The sequence below is a fragment of the Micromys minutus genome, assembly GCF_963924665.1.
Source record: "Micromys minutus genome assembly, chromosome: 8".
NCBI classification, from domain to species: domain Eukaryota; kingdom Metazoa; phylum Chordata; class Mammalia; order Rodentia; family Muridae; genus Micromys; species Micromys minutus.
In genome coordinates, this window is record NC_137977.1 from 10,001,573 (window position 1) to 10,025,179 (window position 23,607).

Sequence of the window (23,607 nt, forward strand, 5' to 3'; positions counted from 1 at the left end):
CTAAGGGCTTCTGGGTCCTGTAAACAACCCCCAACAGCAGAGCCTGCCTTGAAGGAAGAATTCTGGGAGGACCAGCATGTTTTTCCTTCTTCCCATTGGGCCCCTCTTCCCGCACCCGTTTGTCCTTCTTCTGCTTCATTGCTTCCTTGAAGCTGCACTGAGAGCTCAGGCAGATTAAAAAGAACGGAAGAGAGTGGCAGGTTCCTGCATAAACCCACTGCCAATTTTGGGTTGCTTTGGATTTTTTTTATGCCAGAAATTGTGTGCCTTACAGACTAGAGTGGTGGGAAAAAAGAGGTTACACGGATGTAGTGTTTGTGTGTGTGTGTGTGTGTGTGTGAGAGAGAGAGAGAGAGAGAGAGAGAGAGAGAGAGAGAGAGAGAGAGAGAGAGAGGTGTATGTATGTGTATGCAGAGCCCAATTACTGAGAACAATTCAAGACACAAGGCATCTCCCCACAATTATATTGTTGAGTTATCTTTGCTGTAAGAATTATAAATTGAAAGCTGAAATGTTCACCTCGGTTTTTGTGAGTTCCTTGTGGCTTTTCTTGCTCTTTTTTCGTAATTTTTTCTTTGTTGCTTCTACTTTCTTTTTAACATGTTCTTTCCTCTCCCGTATGTCCTGAAATATCTAGAAGACACACTGATTTTACACTCTGTAACATTCGTAATTCACTCGTTTAGATAAACTGTATGCAGTAACTATCTTAATAATCCTAATGTCTGCTTTCACATATGAAAGGAAAGGACCACTGCCTGTCAGTTCTAGGCTATGACACCTCAAATCTTAAATTCTCTTTGAATTATCTAAGACATGAAAAGTCAAAAAGGACAAGCATACATAGAAAAAATATTTTATATATTAGATATTTGATAGGTAAATAAAATATTTCTATTAAATATATAAAATATCTTAACTATTTTATATAAATATAAATATTTAAGATATAATTGAAGCTGTAAATACAAGTTGTCAGAAACCATTATCAAAAAGAAAATGCAGGAAGGATTATTCATTCCAAAACCTGGTTTCGAATGGCTAATTCTTCTAATTTATTCCCTACTAAAAGACAAAATCTTTAAAAATCCATCGCTATTAGAATATGAAGGAAAAAATCATTAAACATTGGTGGGATTAATTACTATACTATACAAATTAGACAGTGACATTGAGACATTTGAGATAATGAACAAACTCCTACCATCAATGTGAGAGAAAGTCATTATTAAACCATGTGGTCCTCTAGGTTTACCACTGGTTATGTGTCTGTCATGTATGTCAGGATTTCTTTCAGAGCCTCCTTTTGCTCAATCTGGTTAGGCTCTTGTTTTCTGTAGTTTATAATATAAGGAAAGCTCTTCTTGTATATTTCATATAGAGACTTTGAAAGTCTAGATAAATACTTTTAACAGTGAAAAGACAACATAAGCCCATTTGTCTCCATTTAAGGAACAGACCATAAAATCCAGGAACAAGGTCATGAAACCTCCTCCCAAAGAACAGCGTGAGAATGACCCCAGGAATGGGAAACTATCTTATCTTGGGGTGAACATCTGTGCTGGGCAGACTTGTCTCATCCTGTGGGCAAAGGATCTTGACATAAGGATACAGACTGAAGACCACCTTGCACGAGCCAATCAGAAGCTGACCCCTGTGACTCCCTAGCATTCACCAATGAAATTTAAGATTACCTAATCCTTCTATAAAATTCTTCTAATTCCTCTTAAGAAGGTCTGTGTGCCATTGTCTAGTGTTGCCCACTTCAAAGAATAATTGACCCCAGAATGCTGGTTGTGTCTGCAGAACAAATGTCCTTTGCCTTTGCATACTATCTGAGTCTGGGGTCTGCCTTCAGGGACTTTTGGACCCTTACAACAGTGATGCCTTGTAACTCACATTAAAAAAAAAAAAAAAAACAGTTTGAAAATTGTGAATAGCCAGAAGTCCAAGCTTACACTCTCATTTGCAAAAGAAAGGCAGTGTTGCCAAATTGCTCCTATGTGTGTCATCTTTGCAAAGAAAGATGAGAATGCATTACTCTTACCACACCCCTCACCTGTATAAAGGGTGAATGATTGTGTGTACACATATTTTTTATGAATTTTTCCCTTTGGGAAGGGCCAGTAATATCAGTTACTGACAGAAACTTCTCGTTTTGAAGATATTTTACCTATATTTGCTTTATTCTTCACCCTAGCTGTCCTCACTTTTTAATGCACCAAAAACTTACATGTAGAACATCATAACACCTCTTGTTTTATATTCTAGTCAGCATAACCTTTTAGCATCTCATGAAGAAGCAGTGGAGATTGAATCGAATGCTTTGTTTTGGGCAATCTCACCAGGCCAGTCACTGCTCAGTCAGTTTCAGAAGAGTTTGGCCTAAGTATAGTGTAAAATGAATTACAGAGTTGTAGACAGAGAGTGGGCTGTGATCATGAAACAGTAACTTGAAGGGTTTGTGATTTTCCTATAATCATAATTCTCTCTCTTTCTTTCTCTCTCTGTCTCTCTCTCTCTCTCTCTCTCACTATATATATACACACACGCAAATAATCCTGAAAGTAGATGATTATGAATAAATTTTATGTAATGAATTATTTTAAATGCTTACATGAGAGTGTTGTTTGTGAAGGATCCTGATTTTCACAGCTTCTGCTTCTAACTCTTTCAGTGGTTCCTCTACTTCTGACAAAGCCATAGCATAGAGGGCTTTTCTTCTTATAAACTCCTGCATCTCAACAAACTGAGATTCTTCAATGGCACACAGCCTGTTCTGCCAACCAAGAGTGCAAACCATTCAGTCATCTGTTCTTAATTACACACACGTTTGTTAAGAACGATTCAGTGTTATCGTTTGAAAATGAAATCCTATAGTCTCTAACAGAAAAGCAAGAGGTAAGACGACAGTATTTTTAACAGCCCATAGCTATGAAAAAAAAAATGAAAGAGGAAAAAATACATGGAGAAAACCAAATATTCTCAGGTACCTGCTAGGGACAGTAAGTGTTTGTGCCTGCTAACAATACATGCTTGAAAGCCAAAAAGCAGCCAAAGAGTGGGGAAGTTAGAAGAAAATATTAGGCAGAAATGACTTAACTGACTATGAAAATATTGAGGAAATATCTATAAAAGCTGCAGAAGAAGTCTCCCTTTATAGAGTTAGATTAAGGATCCAGACAATCTCACATTGCATTGTTGAGGGTTGTTTTTTTGCTATGTATTATAATGCTAATACTGATCTCCAAGGTCTGTTTGCACCAGGGATGAAGGGATCTGCAAGTAGACACAAGTGACTCTATGTGCCCTTGCCCCCTAAGTTATTTCTGTTGGAGAATAAAGATTCCTATAGCCTCTAGCCTGGCAGGAGAGAGACAAGCAGAGATTTGGTTCCCAGGTTTGAGGTCTGAGGCAGGGACCACACACACACATACACACACACAGACACACACACACACACACACAGAGAGAGAGAGAGAGAGAGAGAGAGAGAGAGAAAGTGAGTGAGTGAGAGAAGATGGAGAGATGAGAAGATGCCATAGGGTAGTAATCTTGTAAACATGGCCATGTGGGATCATCCATTGGAGTTAAGAGCTGCCCAAATGAAACAATGTATAACTTAGGGTTATTGATGAGGAATTCGATTTTAATACCTTAGAGGTGGGCTATCTGCCCAGCATTAATGCTGATTAAGGCTTATTATAAGTATTAAAGTTGTATGTTTTTTATCTGGGATCTGAATAAACAAAGGCACATTAGAAATCCTCAATTGAGAATAAATGTTTTTTACATCACATGAATTTGGTCTCCTTTGCCTTTTGAGTTTAATTTCCCTATCATAATCCCAACTTAACATATATGTATTTCTGAAGGGGAGGCATTCTGGAACAGATTGGAGTATCAAAGCTGGGTTCCAAAGGATAAACAAGATTGAAAAATGCAACTTGGGTTGACTGGTTACCATTCCAAAGACTTTCTATAGAAATATCATAACACATTTTTTTTTTCAGGGTTAAATAAAGAGATTCCAGCGAAAGACACTAAAAGTAAAGAAAATGTAACATCATCAGAAAGCATACTCAGAAGTTCGACAGTTTGGAATGAGAGTCTACTGCCCTTTCACTAGACTGGCAGAAATTCCCATTAAGCCACAAAATGAGATATGTGCATGGGAGGTCAGTTTCTTTATGCATGATCAGACACTCTAGTTGTACACAGAGGCCAACTGTCATCAGCTAAGGAGAGAAAAGTGCTGGCTTGCAAACCAAGCAGTGACAAAAGATGCCTCATTACAGGCAAATTTAAAATGCTAAGTAAAATGCAAATTAAAGGAAGAAGAAAACAGAAGCAGAATCTGTGTTTTACCTGAATCTGCATCCCTGTAGCTATGTCACCTTGAGTGAGCTTCTTCAGGAAGGTTTCTCTGACCTGTGTGTCGAGAGATTGCCAAATGAAGACTTTATTCTCAGGATATTTAAAAACAAAATCTTAACTACAGTGACCAATACAAGACACAGTTCATTTGTATAAGAATAGAGAACAAATTTTTCATTATATTTGCATATTATAACTATTATAAATATTGTTTGAGACAAAGGATTTAAATGATATACAGGAAACAGCAATATTTAGTTTCATCTAGGTTATATCTTATAGTCCTGGCCTGAAAAAAGAAAGTCAAAGAGTAAAAGCTAGATTATCTTTGGCTCCTATTCTTTCAGAAAAATGAATTTTCTTCAGTATTTTCAGCATAAATACTGTGGATGTTGAAAGCAAAGTAGATATAATCATGTTTGATGCGTGTACTAAGAGTTATTAAAACCTCCAACTGACTGGAAAATTTTTTTTCAAGAAAAATACATTCGTTGAGAATTAGTAGTCGAAGGGGATAATTATTCAGTCTGGCTTTGAAATGGCACAGATAAGAATTGTAAGTCCTTCTGCGGGTCCGTCTGCCTTGAGCTTACATGGAGTCCAATGTTTGAGAGTTGAGCTAGTCTACCTTCAGGCTGTTCTACAGATTGTAAAGAGACACTCAAGTTTGCAAAGAGGAATCATAGGTGCTTAAGGGTTTATTATTTCCCTACTTCGTTGCTAACCCCATAGTGATATTGGATTACCGAGGCAACACAGGAGAAGCAAGCACAGAGGTTTATCTTTCAACCCTTCCTTTACCCAGACAACAACGATAATTAATATTGTTTATCCAAGCAGCAGAGTATTCCTACTATAGTTGGTGAGGCTTGTGCCTGTGCCCATATTCTTCGAATCCAGGTAGCATGCCATTAAAACTTCATAGACATTTCCAGGATTTATTGCTTGTTATCTTGTATTCATGATAAATTACAAAGTTGCTTAAAGCAGGGGGGGAGGGTTGATTGAAAAAATAAAATGAACATAAAACTACCTCAGTTTCACTTCCCACTGCTGTGATCAGGTACCCCTACAAGTTTGTGCTAAAGGACAAAGGATTTATTTGGTTCACAGTACAAAGTTAGAGTTTGCCATTGGGAGGTAGTCAAGGTGGTAGGAACTTGAGCAGCTGGTCATACTACCTTGACAGTCAGGAGCAAAGAACAATGAATTAATGTATCACAGCAGAGCACAGCTCACTTTGCTTGCTTACAGTTCAGGAATATTGTCAAAGGAATGTTGCCTCCCAAAGTGGACAAGTCTTCCTACCTCATTTAGCTTAAGTTACTCCTCCACAGACAGGCCCAGAGATTAACCTGATAAAGACAACCAATCTTTCCCTGAGACTCTTTGTCCAGGTGATTCTAGATTATATTAAATCATTTAAAACCACTATCTATATGAAACTCTTACCAGTGAAGGAATCCACAGTCCCACAAGTTTCTTTCCAGAACCTAAGAGGGATTTCACAAGCTTCCTGTCTTGCTTCTTCCAACCTTTATTAATCCAGACAGGTCTCCATCTGGGAAAGCATCTAGTTCTGACTGGGCAACTGAAGTCACAGTTTACCCAAGCTATAAGAATGCTTCAGAAATCATACCCCTTACAGAAAAACTAGACCACAGGTCTCTTCACAATAACCTAGAGTCTGGATGTTTCCTGGAGGGAATGCTACCACTGTCCTTCAAGATACCCTAGAGGACACAAAGGACAAATAAAATGAGCCTCCAATGACCAGTGGTCAGGCTACAAGGTATCACAAAAGAATAGGAGGACTCACGTTGACAGCTTATATTCCCAGGATGTGTCTCTGAACATAGTTTGTGGGCTGCAGCTCAGTGTACAGGACACTGAGAAGTTGTATAGGAAAAACCACAGGAATACAGGGGAATAAGCAAGTCCAGACATATTCCACACACCCACACACACCCACCTACACACACACACACACACACACACACACCTACATGCACACACCTACACACACACCCACACACACCCACCTACACACACACACACACACACACACACATACACACACACTCACTGTGGGGGGAAGGAGGGAGGGAGGGAGGAGAGAGGGAGAGAAAAAGAGAGAGACAGAGACATATGATATAGATCTTCTAACCTTCTTAGTCAAGACCATATAGAACCAGCAATCAAGAACTGGCTTTCACATTTGTCCCAGGTTGAACTAAAGTTCCCAGAGGGACCGTCTGAGTATTAGTTTCCAGGTCTAAGATGTACGAGGAAGAAAGAGGGCTTTAAGCAAGGAGAGGAATCTATGCACTCCACCCAATGCAATAGATAAAAATGGTGCCCTCAACAGGCAAGCCTCAGTTGAGCTATGGCTAGAGGAGGCTAAACTAGGAATGTTCCTACTGTAAGTGACCATCTCACCCTAACTTCGTAACTAGATATGTAAAATAACTATTATAACCTGTTTTTCTTTCTCATATTGGAAAAATGGGACAAATACTTAAATAGAATAAAAATGAAAGCTGGCAGCTTTCTTGTCTTAGAGCTTTGCCTGTGGCTGGCTGAGTAGGAGTGCTACTTCACACATCCTGGAGACCGTGAGGGACTTCATCCTGATGGTTTGTACTCTTAATGATTTATAGATTCCTACAACCCTACAAAGTGATAAGAAGTTTCATGTTAGAGACACCAGTTCTTTGTGCCCATCTGCCTTTTTTTAAATTGGTTAGTTTATGTATCTACATTTCAAATAATATCCCCTTTTCTGGTTTCCCCCTCTCCCATCCCCCCTGCTTCTATGAGAATGCTCCACCTCCCACCCACCCACTTCTACCTCAACATCGAGGCATCTCCCTACACTGTGGAAATGAGCCTTCACATCATCAAGGGCTACTTCTCCTATTGATGGCAGACAATGCCATCCTCTGGTACATATGTGTCTGGAGCCACAGGTCCCCTCACCAATGTGTACTCTTTAGTTAGTGGTTTAGTCCCTGGGAGCTCTGGGGGAGGGTCTGGTTGGTTGATATAGTTGTTCTTCCTATGAGGTTGTAAACCCCTTCATCTCCTTTAGTCTCTTCTCTAACTCCTTCATTGGGGTCCCTGTGCTCAGCCTGATGGTTAGCTGCAAGCATCTTAATCTGTATGAGAAAGGTTCTGGCAGAGCCTCTCAAGAAACACCTATATCAGGCTCCCATCAGCAAGCATTTCTTGGCATTAGCAATATTGACTAGGTTTGGTGGCTGTATATGGGTTGGATTCTCAGGCAGGGCATTCTCTGGATGGCCTTTCCTTCAGTCTCTGCTCCACTCTTTGTCCCTGTATTTTCTCCTATGAGTATTTTGTTTCCCTTCTAAGAAGGACTGAAACACACACATTTTGATCTTTCTTATTATTGAATTTCATATGGCCTGTAAATTATATATTGGGTATTCTGAACCTTTGTTGTACCTGTCTTCTTGAGGGGTTAGCTTTACCAGGCTGTCTTGGAAGCAATCTGTCTTGATAGAGTATGGCTCAGGAGTGGTTGCAAGCTAAATCTGAGACTTAAGTGTGAAGACATGTCAGTCTGATAGTAACTCCACAAGTGGGCAATTAAACAAAATGCACCCTAGAAGTTATGGGCTCTGCAGAGGTGCTTCTGTAATTATGAAGCATGAATCATGGAGCAACTGAGGGCAAACTCAGGGGAAATGAGTACATATTACTAGGAAGATGAACTCACACAAGGCCCAGCCTGTGAGCTGCTTCCTCAGACTCTATAGCACCATTGCTGGAAAGGTTCAGAGCCAGGAACTGGGGCATGACAGAGACTGCAGCTGTTGTGAGTCCTTTTGCTGTTCTAACATCTTTGGCTACCACTTTGGAGAATGTGCTGAGTTTACATGTGTTTTATAGATACAAGAGTCTTTGCTTAATTGTAGGGTTGGAAGTCCATGGAAACTTGTGAGAACTGGAATTGTGTAGATCAGCGGTTCTGAACCTTCCTAATGCTGTGACTCTTTAATACAGTTCTCCATGTTTTTGGGTTCCCTAACCGTACAATTATTTTCGTTGCTACTTCATAACTGCAATTTGCCACTGTTATGAATCATAATGCAAACATCTGATATGCAGGGCATCTGATTTGCAACCCCTGTGAAAGGACTCATTCAAACCCAAAGAAGTCGAGATCCACAGGTTGAGAACTCTTGGTGTAGATTAACGAGAGGCTGGAGGCCCACTACAGTTTATGTGGTACATGGTAGATGGTGTGTGTGTGTGTGTGTGTGTGTGTGTGTGTGTGTGTGTGTGTGTGTGTGTATTTTTATCTTCATAGCTCCTTAGTGAGATATCAGTTGAGCAGTCTACCTATCTTAACGTATACTTGCAATTGTCAAGTATGGAAACAGAGAGCTCCTTTCTGTTTTTGGACGCAGAGGCTTTAGTTATCACTAAACTCCAGGCCTTGCTTTTAGTCCAAAGACAAATAGAATCTTTATGGCAGGAGATTGGATTTTACCAAAGCTCATACTCTACAGGCAGAAAGCCAATTAAGAAAAAGACGAGAAAGCAGGATCTCACAATCTCCTCAGACAGTGCACCCTCAAATAACAAAATGTCTGCTCAGCGCTATCTTTAGTATTTCTACCAGCCCATAAACACTGTGCTGGAGACCAAGCTCTTGCCACAGGGACCATATGGGTACATTCCAAACCTAAATTATAGTCACTCCTATTGCATACATTCAAAGCTGAGAAAATGGAAGTCGTTGAGGTCATGTGATTCTTGTCTTTAAGAAAGTATGAGCACAAGGAACTGCTAAATGGCCACCTGATGCTCTCTAGAGCATTTAGCACGAAGCTCCCTGAATCTTTCCCTAGCTGCCATCACTATGCTTGTAACAGGACCTTCCAAAAAAAATAGTTTATTAAAACAAATGAATTTGTGAATGACAAACAAGCTACTTTTTGGGTCTATGTTGGGGAATTCATATGTTATGTTTTCTTTGAAACAAACAAACACCCTAGTTTCAGAATTTATTATATCATGAGTCCATTAAAATGCCATAACAATATAGACTTTCACTTGTAATCAGAAACCTGAACATGGGCTGAGGGATCAGGCTTGGAAAGATATTTTCTCCTTGATATTGGGGTAACAATGGTACAGTAGGAAGTCAAGCAAGCCTTGCTGGTTGCCTTTGTTTGTTATTGTGAATAAAGTTGTGGGGTTGAGCCAAAGAAAACCAGTCTTCTGCTGGAACAAAGGTGCTTGTAAGCCAGCCTACACTCAGTCCCGGAGTTCCTCAAGTTGCCAGATCACTGGAAAGCGAATGAAAACTTCTCCACCACAACTGTTCTTAACTCTGACCTGCTAGAAGATGCTAAGACCTTTGAGCAAATATCTCCTGTTTCTGTTGGGAAAAATGCGGCACATTATCTTCAAGTATGCAGGTGATTGCCTACTATGTATAAGGGGATGGGGCTGGATCAGCATTGGCTATAAGTGCAGCCAAATGATCCAACTTAGTACCTGTATTGCCCAGAAAAAGAATATTTGTTATGTAATTTTGAAATGCTTAGTTGACACTCTGTTATGACAATGACATTCCTTTCCAAGGCATCTCCACCTAACTGAGCTGGGAATGAGCGAGACAGTAAATCTACATCGTGAGAGATCCTGTCAAGAACCTGCTCTGCCATCTTTAAAATGTTCATGAAACGAAAGATCGCAGTTGCTGTTATTTGTGTGAACGTGTGTCTGTACTTGTATGTTCAGTGCCTGGGCAGAAGAGGATGTCAGGTGTTGTGGGGCGTGAGTTCCAGGCACTGGTGAACCCCCAGAGTGGGTCCTGGTAATGGACCTCAGATGCTCTGGAATGGACCATCTTTCTCAGCCTGGCCCTCCCAGTCACCTCTGTTTTAATGCTGAAGACCACAGTGGAGGAAAGCCCTCTCTCACCTGTACCCATCCATCATCACTGCTTTGAACCCGCATTTAGGACAAGTTGCTGAGCCCTGTGCTCTCTGGCACCTGGAGGAGAGCAAAGCTGTCAGCAGAGGGCAGTGAAGAGACATACAAGGGACTCTACACCCTTCCTCCTCACGCACTTGGCATTTGTATCCGGCTTCTTTCAAGGAGCCTGGATCCTTTGAGGTTCTTTGCTCATAATCTACATTTTACTGCCCTTGTGTTTGGCCAGAGTTAGCAGGGAGCTAGTGCTGTGCCCTCCACAGAGACACTAGCTCGGTGCACTGGGAAAGCAGCCGTCTGTGTGTTAACTCTCCAGGTACCTTCTTCACCCATAGTTTCAGGCAGAGACCGTCCCTACTTTTGCAATTATTTAGTTCTTCAGAGGAGGGGTCAGAAAAGCTTCTGATGAAGAGTGAGAGGGTGAATATTTTTAAGCTGAGCAGGCCATAAGGCCTTTGTCACAGTTGTTTGATTCCGATTTTGGAGAAAAGAAATGAGACGATCGAAAGATCACTTTCAAAGAGCATGTTAAGGAGACTTGGTTTCAAAAGAAATGGCAGTCTCTGGGCCGCTGGCAAGGCTCCACCACGACCTGCTTGCTGCCTGGTTTTAGCAGCCACGCACCAGAAGGTGGCAGCAGAGAGCTGTGATACTGCTAGAAACTCGTGTTCCAGAATGAAGACAGCCGAAAAGCCTGAGCTGACTGGTGTAGGGTTTGTCTTAAAGACCGCATCCAAACACTAAGAGGGACAAAATACTCAGCATAAACAAAACACAGTTTAGAATCAGAAAGTCAGCCTCCTTTTACCGAAGAGTGATAGATAGGAGCTGAGAAGAATGTTGGAGTAACCCGGCAAGGTTTGAAATCAATTTGAGATTTATGTAAACAAACAAACCAAACCAAACCAAACCAAGACAGAGCTGCCTCTTTACTATACTGGGTCAGGATGCTTCAAGGTGGACAAGACCGCGGTATGAAGTCTGGTGATGGCCCAAACAGGCTCACCCTACTTATAATATTGAGACTATTCTTAAGGTTTATAAGTCTGAGGCTCGCAGATCTCAGCTGAATATAGCAATCCTGATATTTAACCTCTATGTGGATATTATGTAATTCCGTATGAGTTGGAGCCCGAAAGACGACATATTCCAAAATGAGACGGTGAGAAACACAAAGAACATTCCATAGTGTGGGAGCACCTTTGCTGTTCCGGTTGAAAAAATCTAATGATGCCGATATTAAACTCTTGGATCTGTTTGCTTACAAATGGGATAAGTGTGTAGAGTGTAAACACACATTGTAAACAATAATAACTGTTTGCTGAAACAGCTGGAAACTGTTCATTTAGGTAAATAATAAAAGCTATCTTTTCTTCCCGCAGTAAGTTCATAGAAAAGAGGAGCTTACTATCCAAATGTCACATATGTGAAAAACTAGTTTTTAATAACGGTACTGCAATACTATAACACTTGACTTGTTATGTTATATGGCTACTGAGTGACTCAGCGCAGGCAAAAACTCAACTCAGGTACAAGTTTGGATGCTTATACTTCTTCATTCAGCATGATGACTAAACATGCATTACTTCCTTTCCCATGTTCTAGTAGCTTGTGAATCATGGCCTATAGTCTCAGAAATCATTTTCCTGAATAGGTCGGTTATCAATACTGAAGTTTGAAAAATTTGGGACAGATAATCTGATATAGCTGGGAATTTCTGGGAGTTGTTTGGTGTCTTTGATTATTGGTGATTTACTGCCTAAAACATGCATAACATTTTATTGATGCATTAGCTTAAAAGAAATTTTACCTCTATAGTGAGCTATGCCATTTCTCGGAAATAACCCCAAAAGTGATATGGTTGTAATGATGTTCTGAATAGCAGAAATTCTGCATTCATATGACTCATGTGTACATGAGAAAACTCAACCAAGTTCCACATTCCTGGGTCTAGAAGGTTCCAGTTGTTCTCAGAAAAATGTAGATAAAATGCTGATCAGTTCATTGCACGGAACCTTCACACGTTGGAGAAATGAATGATTTTCCTTCTTGTATGTTAAATGGGGTTTAAGAAGAAAAATAAAAGTAAAGCTCAGTATATGCCTCATTTGATAGGGCACTTGCCTGGTGTGCAAAAGACCCTGGGTTAGATCTCAAGCACCATTCCTATTCCTCCACATACACATGATATTTTTCTTTTGTGGTGTGTGCTGTACAGTGTAGGTGGGTGCTCCTACAGATGTGGCGCACCTTTCTGTGGAGACAAGTGGTAGTAGATGAGGGGCTTCTTTCAATCGCTTTGCCTCAATTTTACTTTTTTGATATAAGGTTTCTCACAGGACCTGAAGTGAGTTTACTGACTTGGGTAGACTAGCTGGACAAAGGCTCTAGGGATTCACCTGTCTTTGAACTCCTAAAGGCTGGGGTTTTACTGTGTCCAGTTTTAACATGTGTTCTTGGAATTTGAGGTCAGATCCCTTTACTGGTGTAGTGGGCATTTTACTGGGCTTTTGGGAGAGTCTTAACTCTTACACTAATCTGACTACCAAGAATGATCAACTCTAGAAAACTCAAATTAATCACTCCTTTTGCACAGTTAAGAGGTGACTAATGATATCTACCTTGAATTTTCTTCTCACTTCTGCTATTTTATCCTCCAACTCTTCTGTTTTGTGCTTGGCTAAGTGGTAAACAGCCCCAGTGTGATAAGCCTGCTTGTAGAGCTGTTTGAGTAAATTGTTATTCTTTATCTTCATTTCCACAAACGAGTGGATTTCTTCCTCAAGCTTTGTTTTTCTCTTTATACTGTAAAAAAGGAAGCAAAAGTTAATACAGATATTCTTGAAGAATATATACTTAAAATATGTTATTACTCTAAGTCATGCATTTCACAAATATATTTACTGCTTAAAACAGATTAAGTTTTATGTCACCAAAATCACAAAATGAACAAGCAATCAAATTAAATCTGAATATATAACCGGCATCTAAGGTATGTGTTTACATTCCTCTTGGTGTGTCCTAATCCATAGAATTTGCTCAGTTTCAGAAGCCATAACACTCCATGGGGAAGGCTTAGCTTTCAAAGGCAACCAGTTGTCAACACCTGTGCAGGCATTTTCAGGTCTACTGCCACCTAGGAATCATAGTGTCAAAGTAAAATGCCTTCTTGTTCTTCCCTCCTTCACCTTTGTTAAAAATAAAATATTTCTATTGATTAATTGGGAATTTCATATCATGTATCCACCTCCCATTCACCTCCCAGTCTTATAATGTCCACACCTGTTCTCTGTGAACACCCCCACCCCATTTTGTGTTGCCTATATACTTACTCTCTGGAGCATGCTCAAGATCCTAGTGGTCAGTCCCTCAAAGGGGGATAAGATTTTCTTCTCTGTGAACTGAGGGGAGCTGTGCCAGAGAGAGGCAAGGCCAGCTGTCCTGTGCCCAAGGAGGGCGACATGAATCCAGGTAGCAGTCTGTACCATGGACATCTGCATGGGCTTCCATGGTAACAGGAGCCACAGATATCAACCTAGTCTTTGGCAGAATCTGTACTGAAGACCTACTCATGACCTTCATCAATGGCAAGACCACAAGCCTCACCTCAGGTACCTACACATGCTATTTTTATCAGAATAGTCCCTTATCATGCCATGGGTGGTAAAAGCTAAGGACACCATGAAGGCAGAAGGCACTGCACAGGTGGCATATGTGTACTTGGATCTCAGACTTCTTTAGGACCTGGAACAACAACAGGGATCACAGACACCAATGTGGCCACTGGTGGCATCTAGGAGCATGGTGGTCCTTCCATAAGGTCAAACATGAAACTTTTTTTTATCTTGGGTCTCCATCATTGCCCGGGGCAGGGGGATCTCATGGCCTGGCAGCAGGTTCAGAGGGTGAAGTCTGCATTTGCAAAAGCTCCAGGCTGCTGAGTACCACCCTGCTGACCTTACTGAACAGTGACAGCATGTCAACCTCAGCCCTATAACAGCCATCACATCTGCAGTTTGGCCTCCCTCTATTGAGCATGCACCACTCCATTTCTTACTCCCTTTCCCATTTCTTCTTCACATCTTTGTTTTAGCATTGTGGTGTTTGAACATCTTCTGCCTATCACCTTTTTGATGCACACAATGGTGATTTTACCAGAGAATGTTTTAAATAAAAGAGTAATAACCTAAACCAACCTTTGGGCTCAGTCATTTTTCCAGACCCCACCAATATTGTTTTTTTTTTTTTTTCACCAGATGAGACAGTAATTGGGGACATAGAGTGTCCTGTATGAGGAATGATATTTATCAGAATCCTCTTTTTAATTAGTCAACAGCATATTCCCTGCAGCAGTGTACTGGCTGGTTTTCACACAAACTATAGTCTTCAGAGAGGAAGGAGCCTCAGTTGAGGGAATGCTTTCATGAGATCCAATTGTAAAGTATTTTCTCAGTTAGTGATCAGTGGAGAAGGGCTCAGTTCATGGTGGGTGGTGTCAGCGCTAGGCTGGTTGTCCTGGGTTCTATAAGAAAGCAGGCTAAGCAAGCAATGGGAAGCAGGCCAGTAAGTAGCATACCTCCATCCATGGCTTCTGTATCAGCTCCTGCCTTCAGGTTCCTTAAGTGCTTGTTTCTATCCTAACTTCCTTTGGTTTTAAACAGCATTATGCAAAATATAAGCTAAATAAACTCTTTTCTCCCTAACTTGCTTTTTGGTCATGGTGTTTGGTCACGGCAATAGAAATCCTATGACAACCAGCATTTTAGTTTGACAATCAAGCATCTCCAGGTACTGCTAAGTGTCTCCTGGACACTTTAGCAAGTTAACACCTTGCTAACTGAGAACTACATTAATACATTGCTGAAAGCAGTGGCTGTAAGGCCCATCAGTGTGTGACAATCTCAGGAAAAGCACTTGACACAACTCAGTGCTTTACAAAATTCTGCTGAGGTTGATCTGAGGTAAAGTTCCAGCATGGTCATTTTCAAACACCTCATGTGATGATGCTTAAGTGTAGTGAGGAAACACACCCAAATTGATTAGAAAAGTCTTTCCCACCATATGGAGAACTTATTAAGTCATAGACTGCTGGACTCTGTTCTTTGGAGAGGAGCCAGGAAATGTGGAACAAACACGAATTTGTCCCCAGGTGGTACTGATGAAACCTGGTTTTAGAACACTGTACAAGAAGCTTTGTTCAAAGAAGCAACTGCCAGGATGAAGGTAAGGGAATGGGTGTGGCCAACTCAGGGGAGGGATATCAGGTAGAAAGGAAAGTGGTGAGCGGTGCTGGCTCCTCTTTCCAGCCTCTTGTTCTCACAAGAATAAACACGTGTGAACAAGAAGATTTATCCATTCAAGGAGTGTTAAGGACAGTGTGATATACAAGTTAGAAAAAATAGCACCCCCTTGAAAAAAATATCAAAGCAGGAGTGGGGGATAACTATCAGAAAACTGGCTGACTTATCCACAGGAGAGTGAACACGAAGGACTTCCTTGTACAGTGAGGTACCCAGGAACTGTGATTTCTGGGAAAAGACTAACTCACTGACCAGCTGGGGCTAATAGGAGCGAAGGCAGTGACACACCCAGATACTGATGGCAAAACTCAACCTAGCCGTCTTAGGGTCACTTGTACATTAGTTGTCCCTGGTATCATCTTAAGATCTTTGTTGTGGTTCAGAAGAGCACTTCTGATTGGATGGAGATTCCAAGAATGCTAGATTGACTTAGGTGAGGCCTAGCAGAGAAAAACAGATGGAGATAAACATATGGCAATGTGAAAAAGAGGAGGGAAAATGGAAATAAATGGAATTTTTTTTTTAAGCAAACAGATTCAAGGGCTTTGGAGATGGTTCATCTGATAAACTATTGGGTTTGCAAGTGTCAAGTCATGACTTTGATCTTCAGAACCCACACAACACTGCAGAGGCACAGACACATGAGATCATAGGGATCACTTGCCATCCAACTTAGCTGAATTTGTAACTCAACCCCAGTGTGAGATTCTGCTGCAAACGAAAGTGGGTAATGTCTAAGAGATGACACTTGAGGTTGTTCTCTGGTTTCTGAATATACCTGCATATATAAGTGCTCTAGTAAGCACACTTACACCAAATACATACACATAGACAGAATGATGCTAAAATAAGTCAAGGAAGTATGAAACATATTTTAAAACTATTTCCTAACACATAATTAAATGCCATTACTCTGGAGGCTGGGTCAGGATCATAGGTGGTAAAGAGTCTTTGATACATAGTGAGACTAAGAAATCTAAAGTATGTTTTAAACATTAACTAGTATGTGGATACTGAGGAAAGATACAGTCACAGGCCAGCCTTGAATAGGAATTACATTTGTGAGAGAACTGTAGAAAGAAAAGCTGTTTACAGATACTGTTTCTGCATAATAAATGTAGCCATCATCTTCTTTTCAATATAAGTAAGTAGGCTATAGTATAAATTAAACAGTTCTATTTCTGGGTATACCTTTTGTGATGTATAAATTTGAAGACTTCAGCTTTGGATCACCTGTCTCTAGCTATGTGTGAATGTTCTCTCTCCCTTCTTCTCTCCCTCTCCCTCTCTCTCTCTCTCTCTCTCTCTCTCTCTCTCTCTCTCTCTCTCTCTCTCTCTCTCCATTTTCCTCTTCCTTTCCCTCTTTCTCTCCATCTCCCATGCCCCCTCTCTCTTTCACTCTCTTTGTTTTATGAAATTCTTTCCTTGTTTGTTGTCTTGCCTATGACCCTTGTTGCTGCATTTTGGATTCTGCCTTGAGTCTTGAGGCACCATGGTTATTGAACCTACTTCTTTGTAGTAGAATACTCAGCAGTCTTGAATCCACCTTTTTTTTTAAATATTTTTGGGGACTATTTATCAAGTTTGTCTGGTTTATTTTTGTCTAGTAATATTCTTCTACTTTATTTTGTTCCTGTAAGTATTCTATACTGACTTGAGATGTATTTAATGTTTTTATTATCTAAATTCTAAAATAATGGAATTATTCAAGTATATGTTCAAATTATATAATCACTGTATTATTTCAACTTATTGTGGGTAATAAGTTTTAAGCTTATCTGATAAGCTTCTATTCATGGTGAATAGTTTCTGATGTATTTTATAATTGCATGAACACATTTTTAAACACTTTCTTTTATGAGAATCATGTGAGGCTTTAATCAGAAGCTTATTCCTTTAGAGAACACATGGAGTCATGATTATAAAGCTATAAAATTTGCTTTGGAGATATACACTGCATTAAGTAAAAATAGCACTTTTTAAAGTCACTTATCAGAAAAAATTAAATGATTAAGTCACTGCTCTATCTTAAAATTTATTTTATAGAATGTCACATAATATAAATAAAGTGACCTTTTATAATTAGAATATTATTCAACATTTATTTAATGCATATTCACAAACCAGCATGATGATGAACACCTTTAATCCTAGAACTCTAGATCCCAAGGCAAGCAGATCTCTGAATTCAAGGCCATCATGACCTACATAAAGATTTTTAGGACAATTAGGCCTAAACAGAGTGACTTGTCTTGAAAAACAACAACAAACAAACATGCATACAAATCATGTTAACAGTGCATCAAACACCATGTTGGTCATTGAAGTTCTAAAATTGAAAGGAAAGATGATATTATCAGCAGTTCCGGATGTTTTCCAAACTGGTGATTACAGGGAACTAGCCATGAATAAGCTGTGTTTTACTTTTGTTTTAAAATCTGAATATAAAAAGCTCATTAAGACTGAAGGATTTCTAAATGAAAAATATTTAAAGAAGTTTAGCATCTTTGTCGGAAGGGAAACATGATAGAAAAGTACATGAATTGATTTTAAAAGAAATGTGTCTGTAGGTGTGCATGAGTGTGCACACCATGAAGCTAGTGGGAAGAACTCTGGAAAGAAGCAAAAGAACTTGAATAGGAAGGGATGGAGCAAAGAGAGAGGAGTGGGGTGACTGTGACTGATACAAAGGCAAAATGGAGGACTCTCTCTAGGGAGGAAGAGGTCAAGGGAGGGTAGGGTCTGGAGGACTCTAGAGTTCAGTCCAGGATGGGTCAAATTCAATCATATTTTACTGTACATGCACAAAGGTACCATTACTCTGTGTGCTAACTTAAAATTAACTTCACAAACTCAAATCTAATCATTATTGTGTATGGCTAAAATAAGGTGCATTTTTGCAGTTGTGATTGACAATGTCCTGTATTTGTTTCACAGTTACTAGCCAATTGAAAAAAAAGTTGTTCTGTACTAATTTCCTCCTTGTGGCTTCATGGAAGTTAGAAAGTTTCTTTTTTGCAGGTAGCAACTTTGTAGCTTGCATATAATATAAATCCACTAAAAATGTGAATAAATTATTTTATGCATCATTAGTGGATTGATTTAAAGTGTTAGTTAATGTTTTATAACAACAAGACCATTATACAGGTATTCCAGTTCCCTATGACTTCAAAACAAACATCAAAGTATTCTCCTCATTCTGATAAAAATATCCATCATGGCCAATGGATGCTGCTGGTGTGATCTCTTAGACACTGATGCTTAGTAAAACATCTAGTCCTGATTACATAAAGTTTTGGCTGATTAAAATGCTATGATTATGAGGTTTGTCTATTGACTGCAACTGAAATCTGCCCTCATTGATTTTGATAAATAACAGAAAACAATTACATGCTATTATATAGGTTTGTAACTATACACAAGTTTTTTATAGTTTTATTATCTATCAGATTTTCCTTACTGCTTTATATTTGCAGATAAAGGTACTATACACAACTTTTATCTGGCTATGGGTTACCCTTTTATTGACTAAATGACATGGAATAGTTGAAATTTTTTCTTAATTTTGGTGTTAATTTTCTATCTTAAGAAAACTTTGATTACTCAAAATAGATCTTTGTAGATTGTCCTGAAGCTGTTTGTATTTTAATGTTATTTCTACTTCCCCAAGAAGGGCTGCCCAGTCATGTACTCAGGAAGTGACTTCCTCTGACCCTTACCCATTTTAATTAGTAAAATAAAGGAAAGCCAGTGACTTTTCGGGCCAAGGGAGGTGGAGAGGGCTGAGAGGTCTGAGGAGGGCAGAGCATGAAGGGTGGAGGTCATGGCAAGATGGAGGTTCCCAAGGACCACCTAGACCCAGGTGATACTGATTAGCATTAAATAGCTATGAACATTAAGGGTTTTATCGGTCTAGTATCTCAAATGGAAGGGCAGTTTGTATCTTTGTCTATTTGATGTAATCCTGTTCTGTAGAGGTTTGAATTGAGAGTTGAATACATAAATCTGTATGAAAAGCTATTGGGCTGTAGAGTTGTATTAATGTAGGATTTTGGGCTAAAGAAACACCCCAGGACGGAGGTGGAGAACATGCAGTAGAAAACTGACAGGGAAGGGAGTTGCATGGAGGGCCGTGGTTGCTGCTCAGCATGAGCGACAGAGGTGCACAGGGTTCTGAACTAGAACCGGGCCTGAGGAGTGAGACCTCATGGCTGGTAAAGAGATAAACCTTTTAATTTTTTGATATTTACTGCAATACATGGCTCACCAATGTGTTCAGCAAGAATCCACCAAAAGGTTTGTGGCTATCAGCCTAAGAGTTAGTTAGAAAGTGTTTATTTTCTGAGAAAGAGTGGGCCAGTGCCATTTTGAGTCACATGCTATCTCAGCTTGGGAACCTTAAAGAGACAGACTGGGGCTAAAAAGGCAGGTGACCCAGGTACACACAGAAATAGAGAGAAACAGAGAGAAAGAGAATAAAGAGAGAGATGGAGAAAGGTAGAGATAGAGAGAAAGAAAGAGACAAAGAAAGAGAGATTAGTCAATATTTGATTCTTTAAAAAAGTGTTTTCGAAATTTAAAAAAGTTATTTGTTTGTTTTAAGATGGCATAAAGAATTGAGATACATGTCAAGTTTGTTTTTCCAGTTAGAAGAATAGAGTATAGAATTTACCCGATTCACATGGGAATTTTCACCAGTGGTTCAGAACTAAGATTAGTCTGTACACCAGAAGAGTGCATATAGACAGTTATTAAGTTAGGTATTAATAACGAGGATATGATTTTCCAGACTGCGAGAAAGACAGATTGAAATACTTTGGGCTAAGGTCCTAGATTTACAGAATTGTTTAGTAAATGTATAAAAAGTTGGTTCAAAATTAGATAAAGAAAATTAATGACAGAGAGAGTGAGAGTGAGAGAGAGAGAGAGAGAGAGAGAGAGAGAGAGAGAGAGAGAGAGAGAGAGAGAGAGAGAGAGAGAGAGAGAGAGAAAGGTGATTTTTGCAGGTTAAAGATTTCTCATTGAGAGAGACCTGTATCACAGAGAGTATATACAGACATGTATTAGGGAAGTTATTTATAATTAAAGATCTGATACTCTAGATTGATGAGCTAGACAGATAAAAATATATAAGCTAAGGTCTTGGTCTTACACATTGCTTACTTATTGATTTGTAAGTGATGGTAGTTTGTTTTGTGAATTATCCCACTAAGGCCATGTGGCTTATCAGCAAGCCTTTATAATGATTATCTTATTTGTTTACATTGTTTCAAAATAGATATGATGTAGAATTTTGTGTTCATATTATTTATGTGGTAGAGAACACAAGATACAAGATACTCTAGTTGCCAACTAAAGGACACGCTATTTGGGAGAAAGGTTTTGTTGTTGTGTTTTTTAAAAAGCGTGATTTGGCTCTATGTGCCAAATGGATTAGATTTGATAGAGGTAGACCACCTGAAAAACTGAATTAAAAAGATCAAACAAAATATTTTTTGATACTGAAATGTTTTCTTTGAGTTTTATATATGTTTCAGAATGTACAACTATGATAAAGGGTGTAATCACAATGGTGAACTGGCCTGATTCCAGACATCAGAGACTACAACAACCGTCAGTGTGGCTTTTCCTCTTGAGGCCTATTTGTCTTCTTATTTCTCTTTCCCCTTCTAAATTCTCAACGCCCACATATTCAGCTTGAAGGCTTAAGATGAGTTGTTGCCCTATTTCCTTGACTTTGGGGGGGCAGTGAAAGTGGGTATTATAAGATTGTTTTTATAAAAACTTTAGAAATGATAAAATCATACAAGGAAGAATTAGCCAGATTTGTTTATACAGTCATAATCCTAGATAGGTAACTAAGATAAAGTCACATATCATCATTGGTAAGAATCTAATTGATAAAAAGTTAAGGTTATAATTCTTTCACCACTAAAAATTGATTTGATACTGATTTAACATTTAAACATTGTGTTTAGTTGGTTAAACAATACTAATTGAGGGCTAGATAACAAGCTCATGGTTCTAAGTCATTAAAAGGGTACCTTTTTTCAAAGATAATTTTAATTTAAAATAGCCAAGAATAGTCAGAGATGCTTTATGTAGATAGATAATCTTCAAAGGTGTCTGAAGTCCACAAAATATGATATTTATAGAATTTTTTTAATTAAAGATTATTTTACTAGAGATCTGTCTGCTCCTGACAGCACCCTTTCTTAGATTCTAAGAAGAATTTGAGCCTCAATAGAGTTACTCCAGTTTTGGCAAGACAGCCACATGACAAGAATTGCCTCACTCATCTACAGACAATACTTTCCAGAAAGGGAGACCTTTGCAGAATATTTGACAGATAATCTTTGCCAAGCCAAAATTATTAGCCCTTCAGATTTTTGCATTAAAAAAAGGTCTGTCAGATATGATCCTCTGCCCGAAGGTTGAAGACTGATGCTCTAACGGTTTGAGAGATGTGGGATTGTTTTTAAGTTATTAGCAGCAGTCTCTATCTATATATTGACCAGTTTTGGAAGCTGTGTTTTGTCCTTCTCATTATCAGATAATATTAGTCATTCTGAGATGTCTGACGTTGTTTAAGACTGGTAGCCTCATAACCAGACTAGCTGTTTGACATTAAGAAAGTTATTATAGATCTAAAAGGGTGATTTTTAATTGGCATACACTCTAAAACCAAGATATAAGTTAAGTGTAGAATTATAGTCTTTCAAGATAGAAGATCTTTCAAGATAAAAGTGTGCTTTATTTAATAGACCAAATTGATAGGCTAGATGTTAAGGTTGTCTTATACTTTATAAATTGTAAACTGGTAATAAACTGGTAATGATGTAAAATTCATCTTATAGTTGGGAAAAACGCTTTTTAACTGGACAAAAAGGAGAAAATGTAGCTTGTCCTGAAGCTGTTTATTTATTTTTTCTTTTTAATGTTAATTCCACTTTCCCAGGAAGGGCTTCTCAGTCATGTACTCAAGAGGTGACTTCATCTGACCCTTCCCATTTTAGTTAGTAAAATAAAAGAAAGCCAGTGAGATGGAGATGCTTAGAGCTCTGAGGAGGGCAGAGGACGAAGGGTGGAGGTCATAGCAAGATGGAGGTTCCCATGAACCAGCTAGACCCAGCGATTTTGATTAATGTTAAGTAGCTATGAACATTAAGGATTCTATAGGTCTAGTATCTCATATAGAAGGGCAGTTTGTATCTTTGTCTATTTGATGTAATCTTGTTGTGTAGAGGTTTTTGGATTGAGAGCTGAATATATAAACCTGTATGAAAAGCTGTCGGGTTGTAGAGTTGTGTTTGCATTGAGTTTGGGGTAAATAAACACTCAGGGTGGAGGTGGAAGGTAGATGGAGGACGACTGCCAAGAGAAGGGAGTTGCGCCGACAGGGTTGTGGCATGGGGGTGGCTCGGACCGGGTGGCTCAGGCTGAGCAAGGGAGGTGAGCCGCATCATATTACAGTCCGGCCTGAGGAGTGAGACCTCAGGGCAGATAAAGAGGAACACCATTTACATTACTTAATATTTACCACAACAGATCTTTGTTTGCAGTGATGAACAATGTAAGGATTTACTTCTTTTCATTAGGAAGCTCCTAGGAAGATACCCATTCTTAGCTACACTGAAGTGCAGTTGTCATGAGTCATGGGAAAGAATATGTATGACTCTGATGCTAAACATTTCTGCCACTGATCAAGTTGCCGTTATTAATAAAAACACTGAGATATATGATAATGCTACTGTAATTTCATAAGATTGTTTTTTCATCATTCTCTTGAATATATTATTAGTTTTCCAAATATAATTTTTACAGTCAATTTAAACTGACCAATAGCTATTTCAATTATTGCTATTTATAAATTAGGTAATAACAAAAGTCTAGTAGTTACACAATTATTTTGAATTTAAATGTCATAGAGGGCTATACACATAGTCATTTTATGATT

At 39.1% G+C, this 23,607-nt stretch overlaps 1 protein-coding gene across 1 annotated transcript in view; it reads right to left on the bottom strand.

Annotated features, from left to right (window-relative positions):
- Positions 1-23,607, bottom strand: part of CCDC178 (coiled-coil domain containing 178) — a gene marked incomplete at both ends in the record, with an annotated part of 360,112 nt that overhangs the window by 237,703 nt on the left and 98,802 nt on the right. The window contains 4 exons of the mRNA XM_080920521.1: positions 520-633; positions 2,618-2,779; positions 4,369-4,431; positions 12,972-13,155. Coding sequence (XP_080776647.1) covers positions 520-633; positions 2,618-2,779; positions 4,369-4,431; positions 12,972-13,155 — 523 coding nt within the window. The remainder of the gene's footprint in view (positions 1-519; positions 634-2,617; positions 2,780-4,368; positions 4,432-12,971; positions 13,156-23,607) is intronic.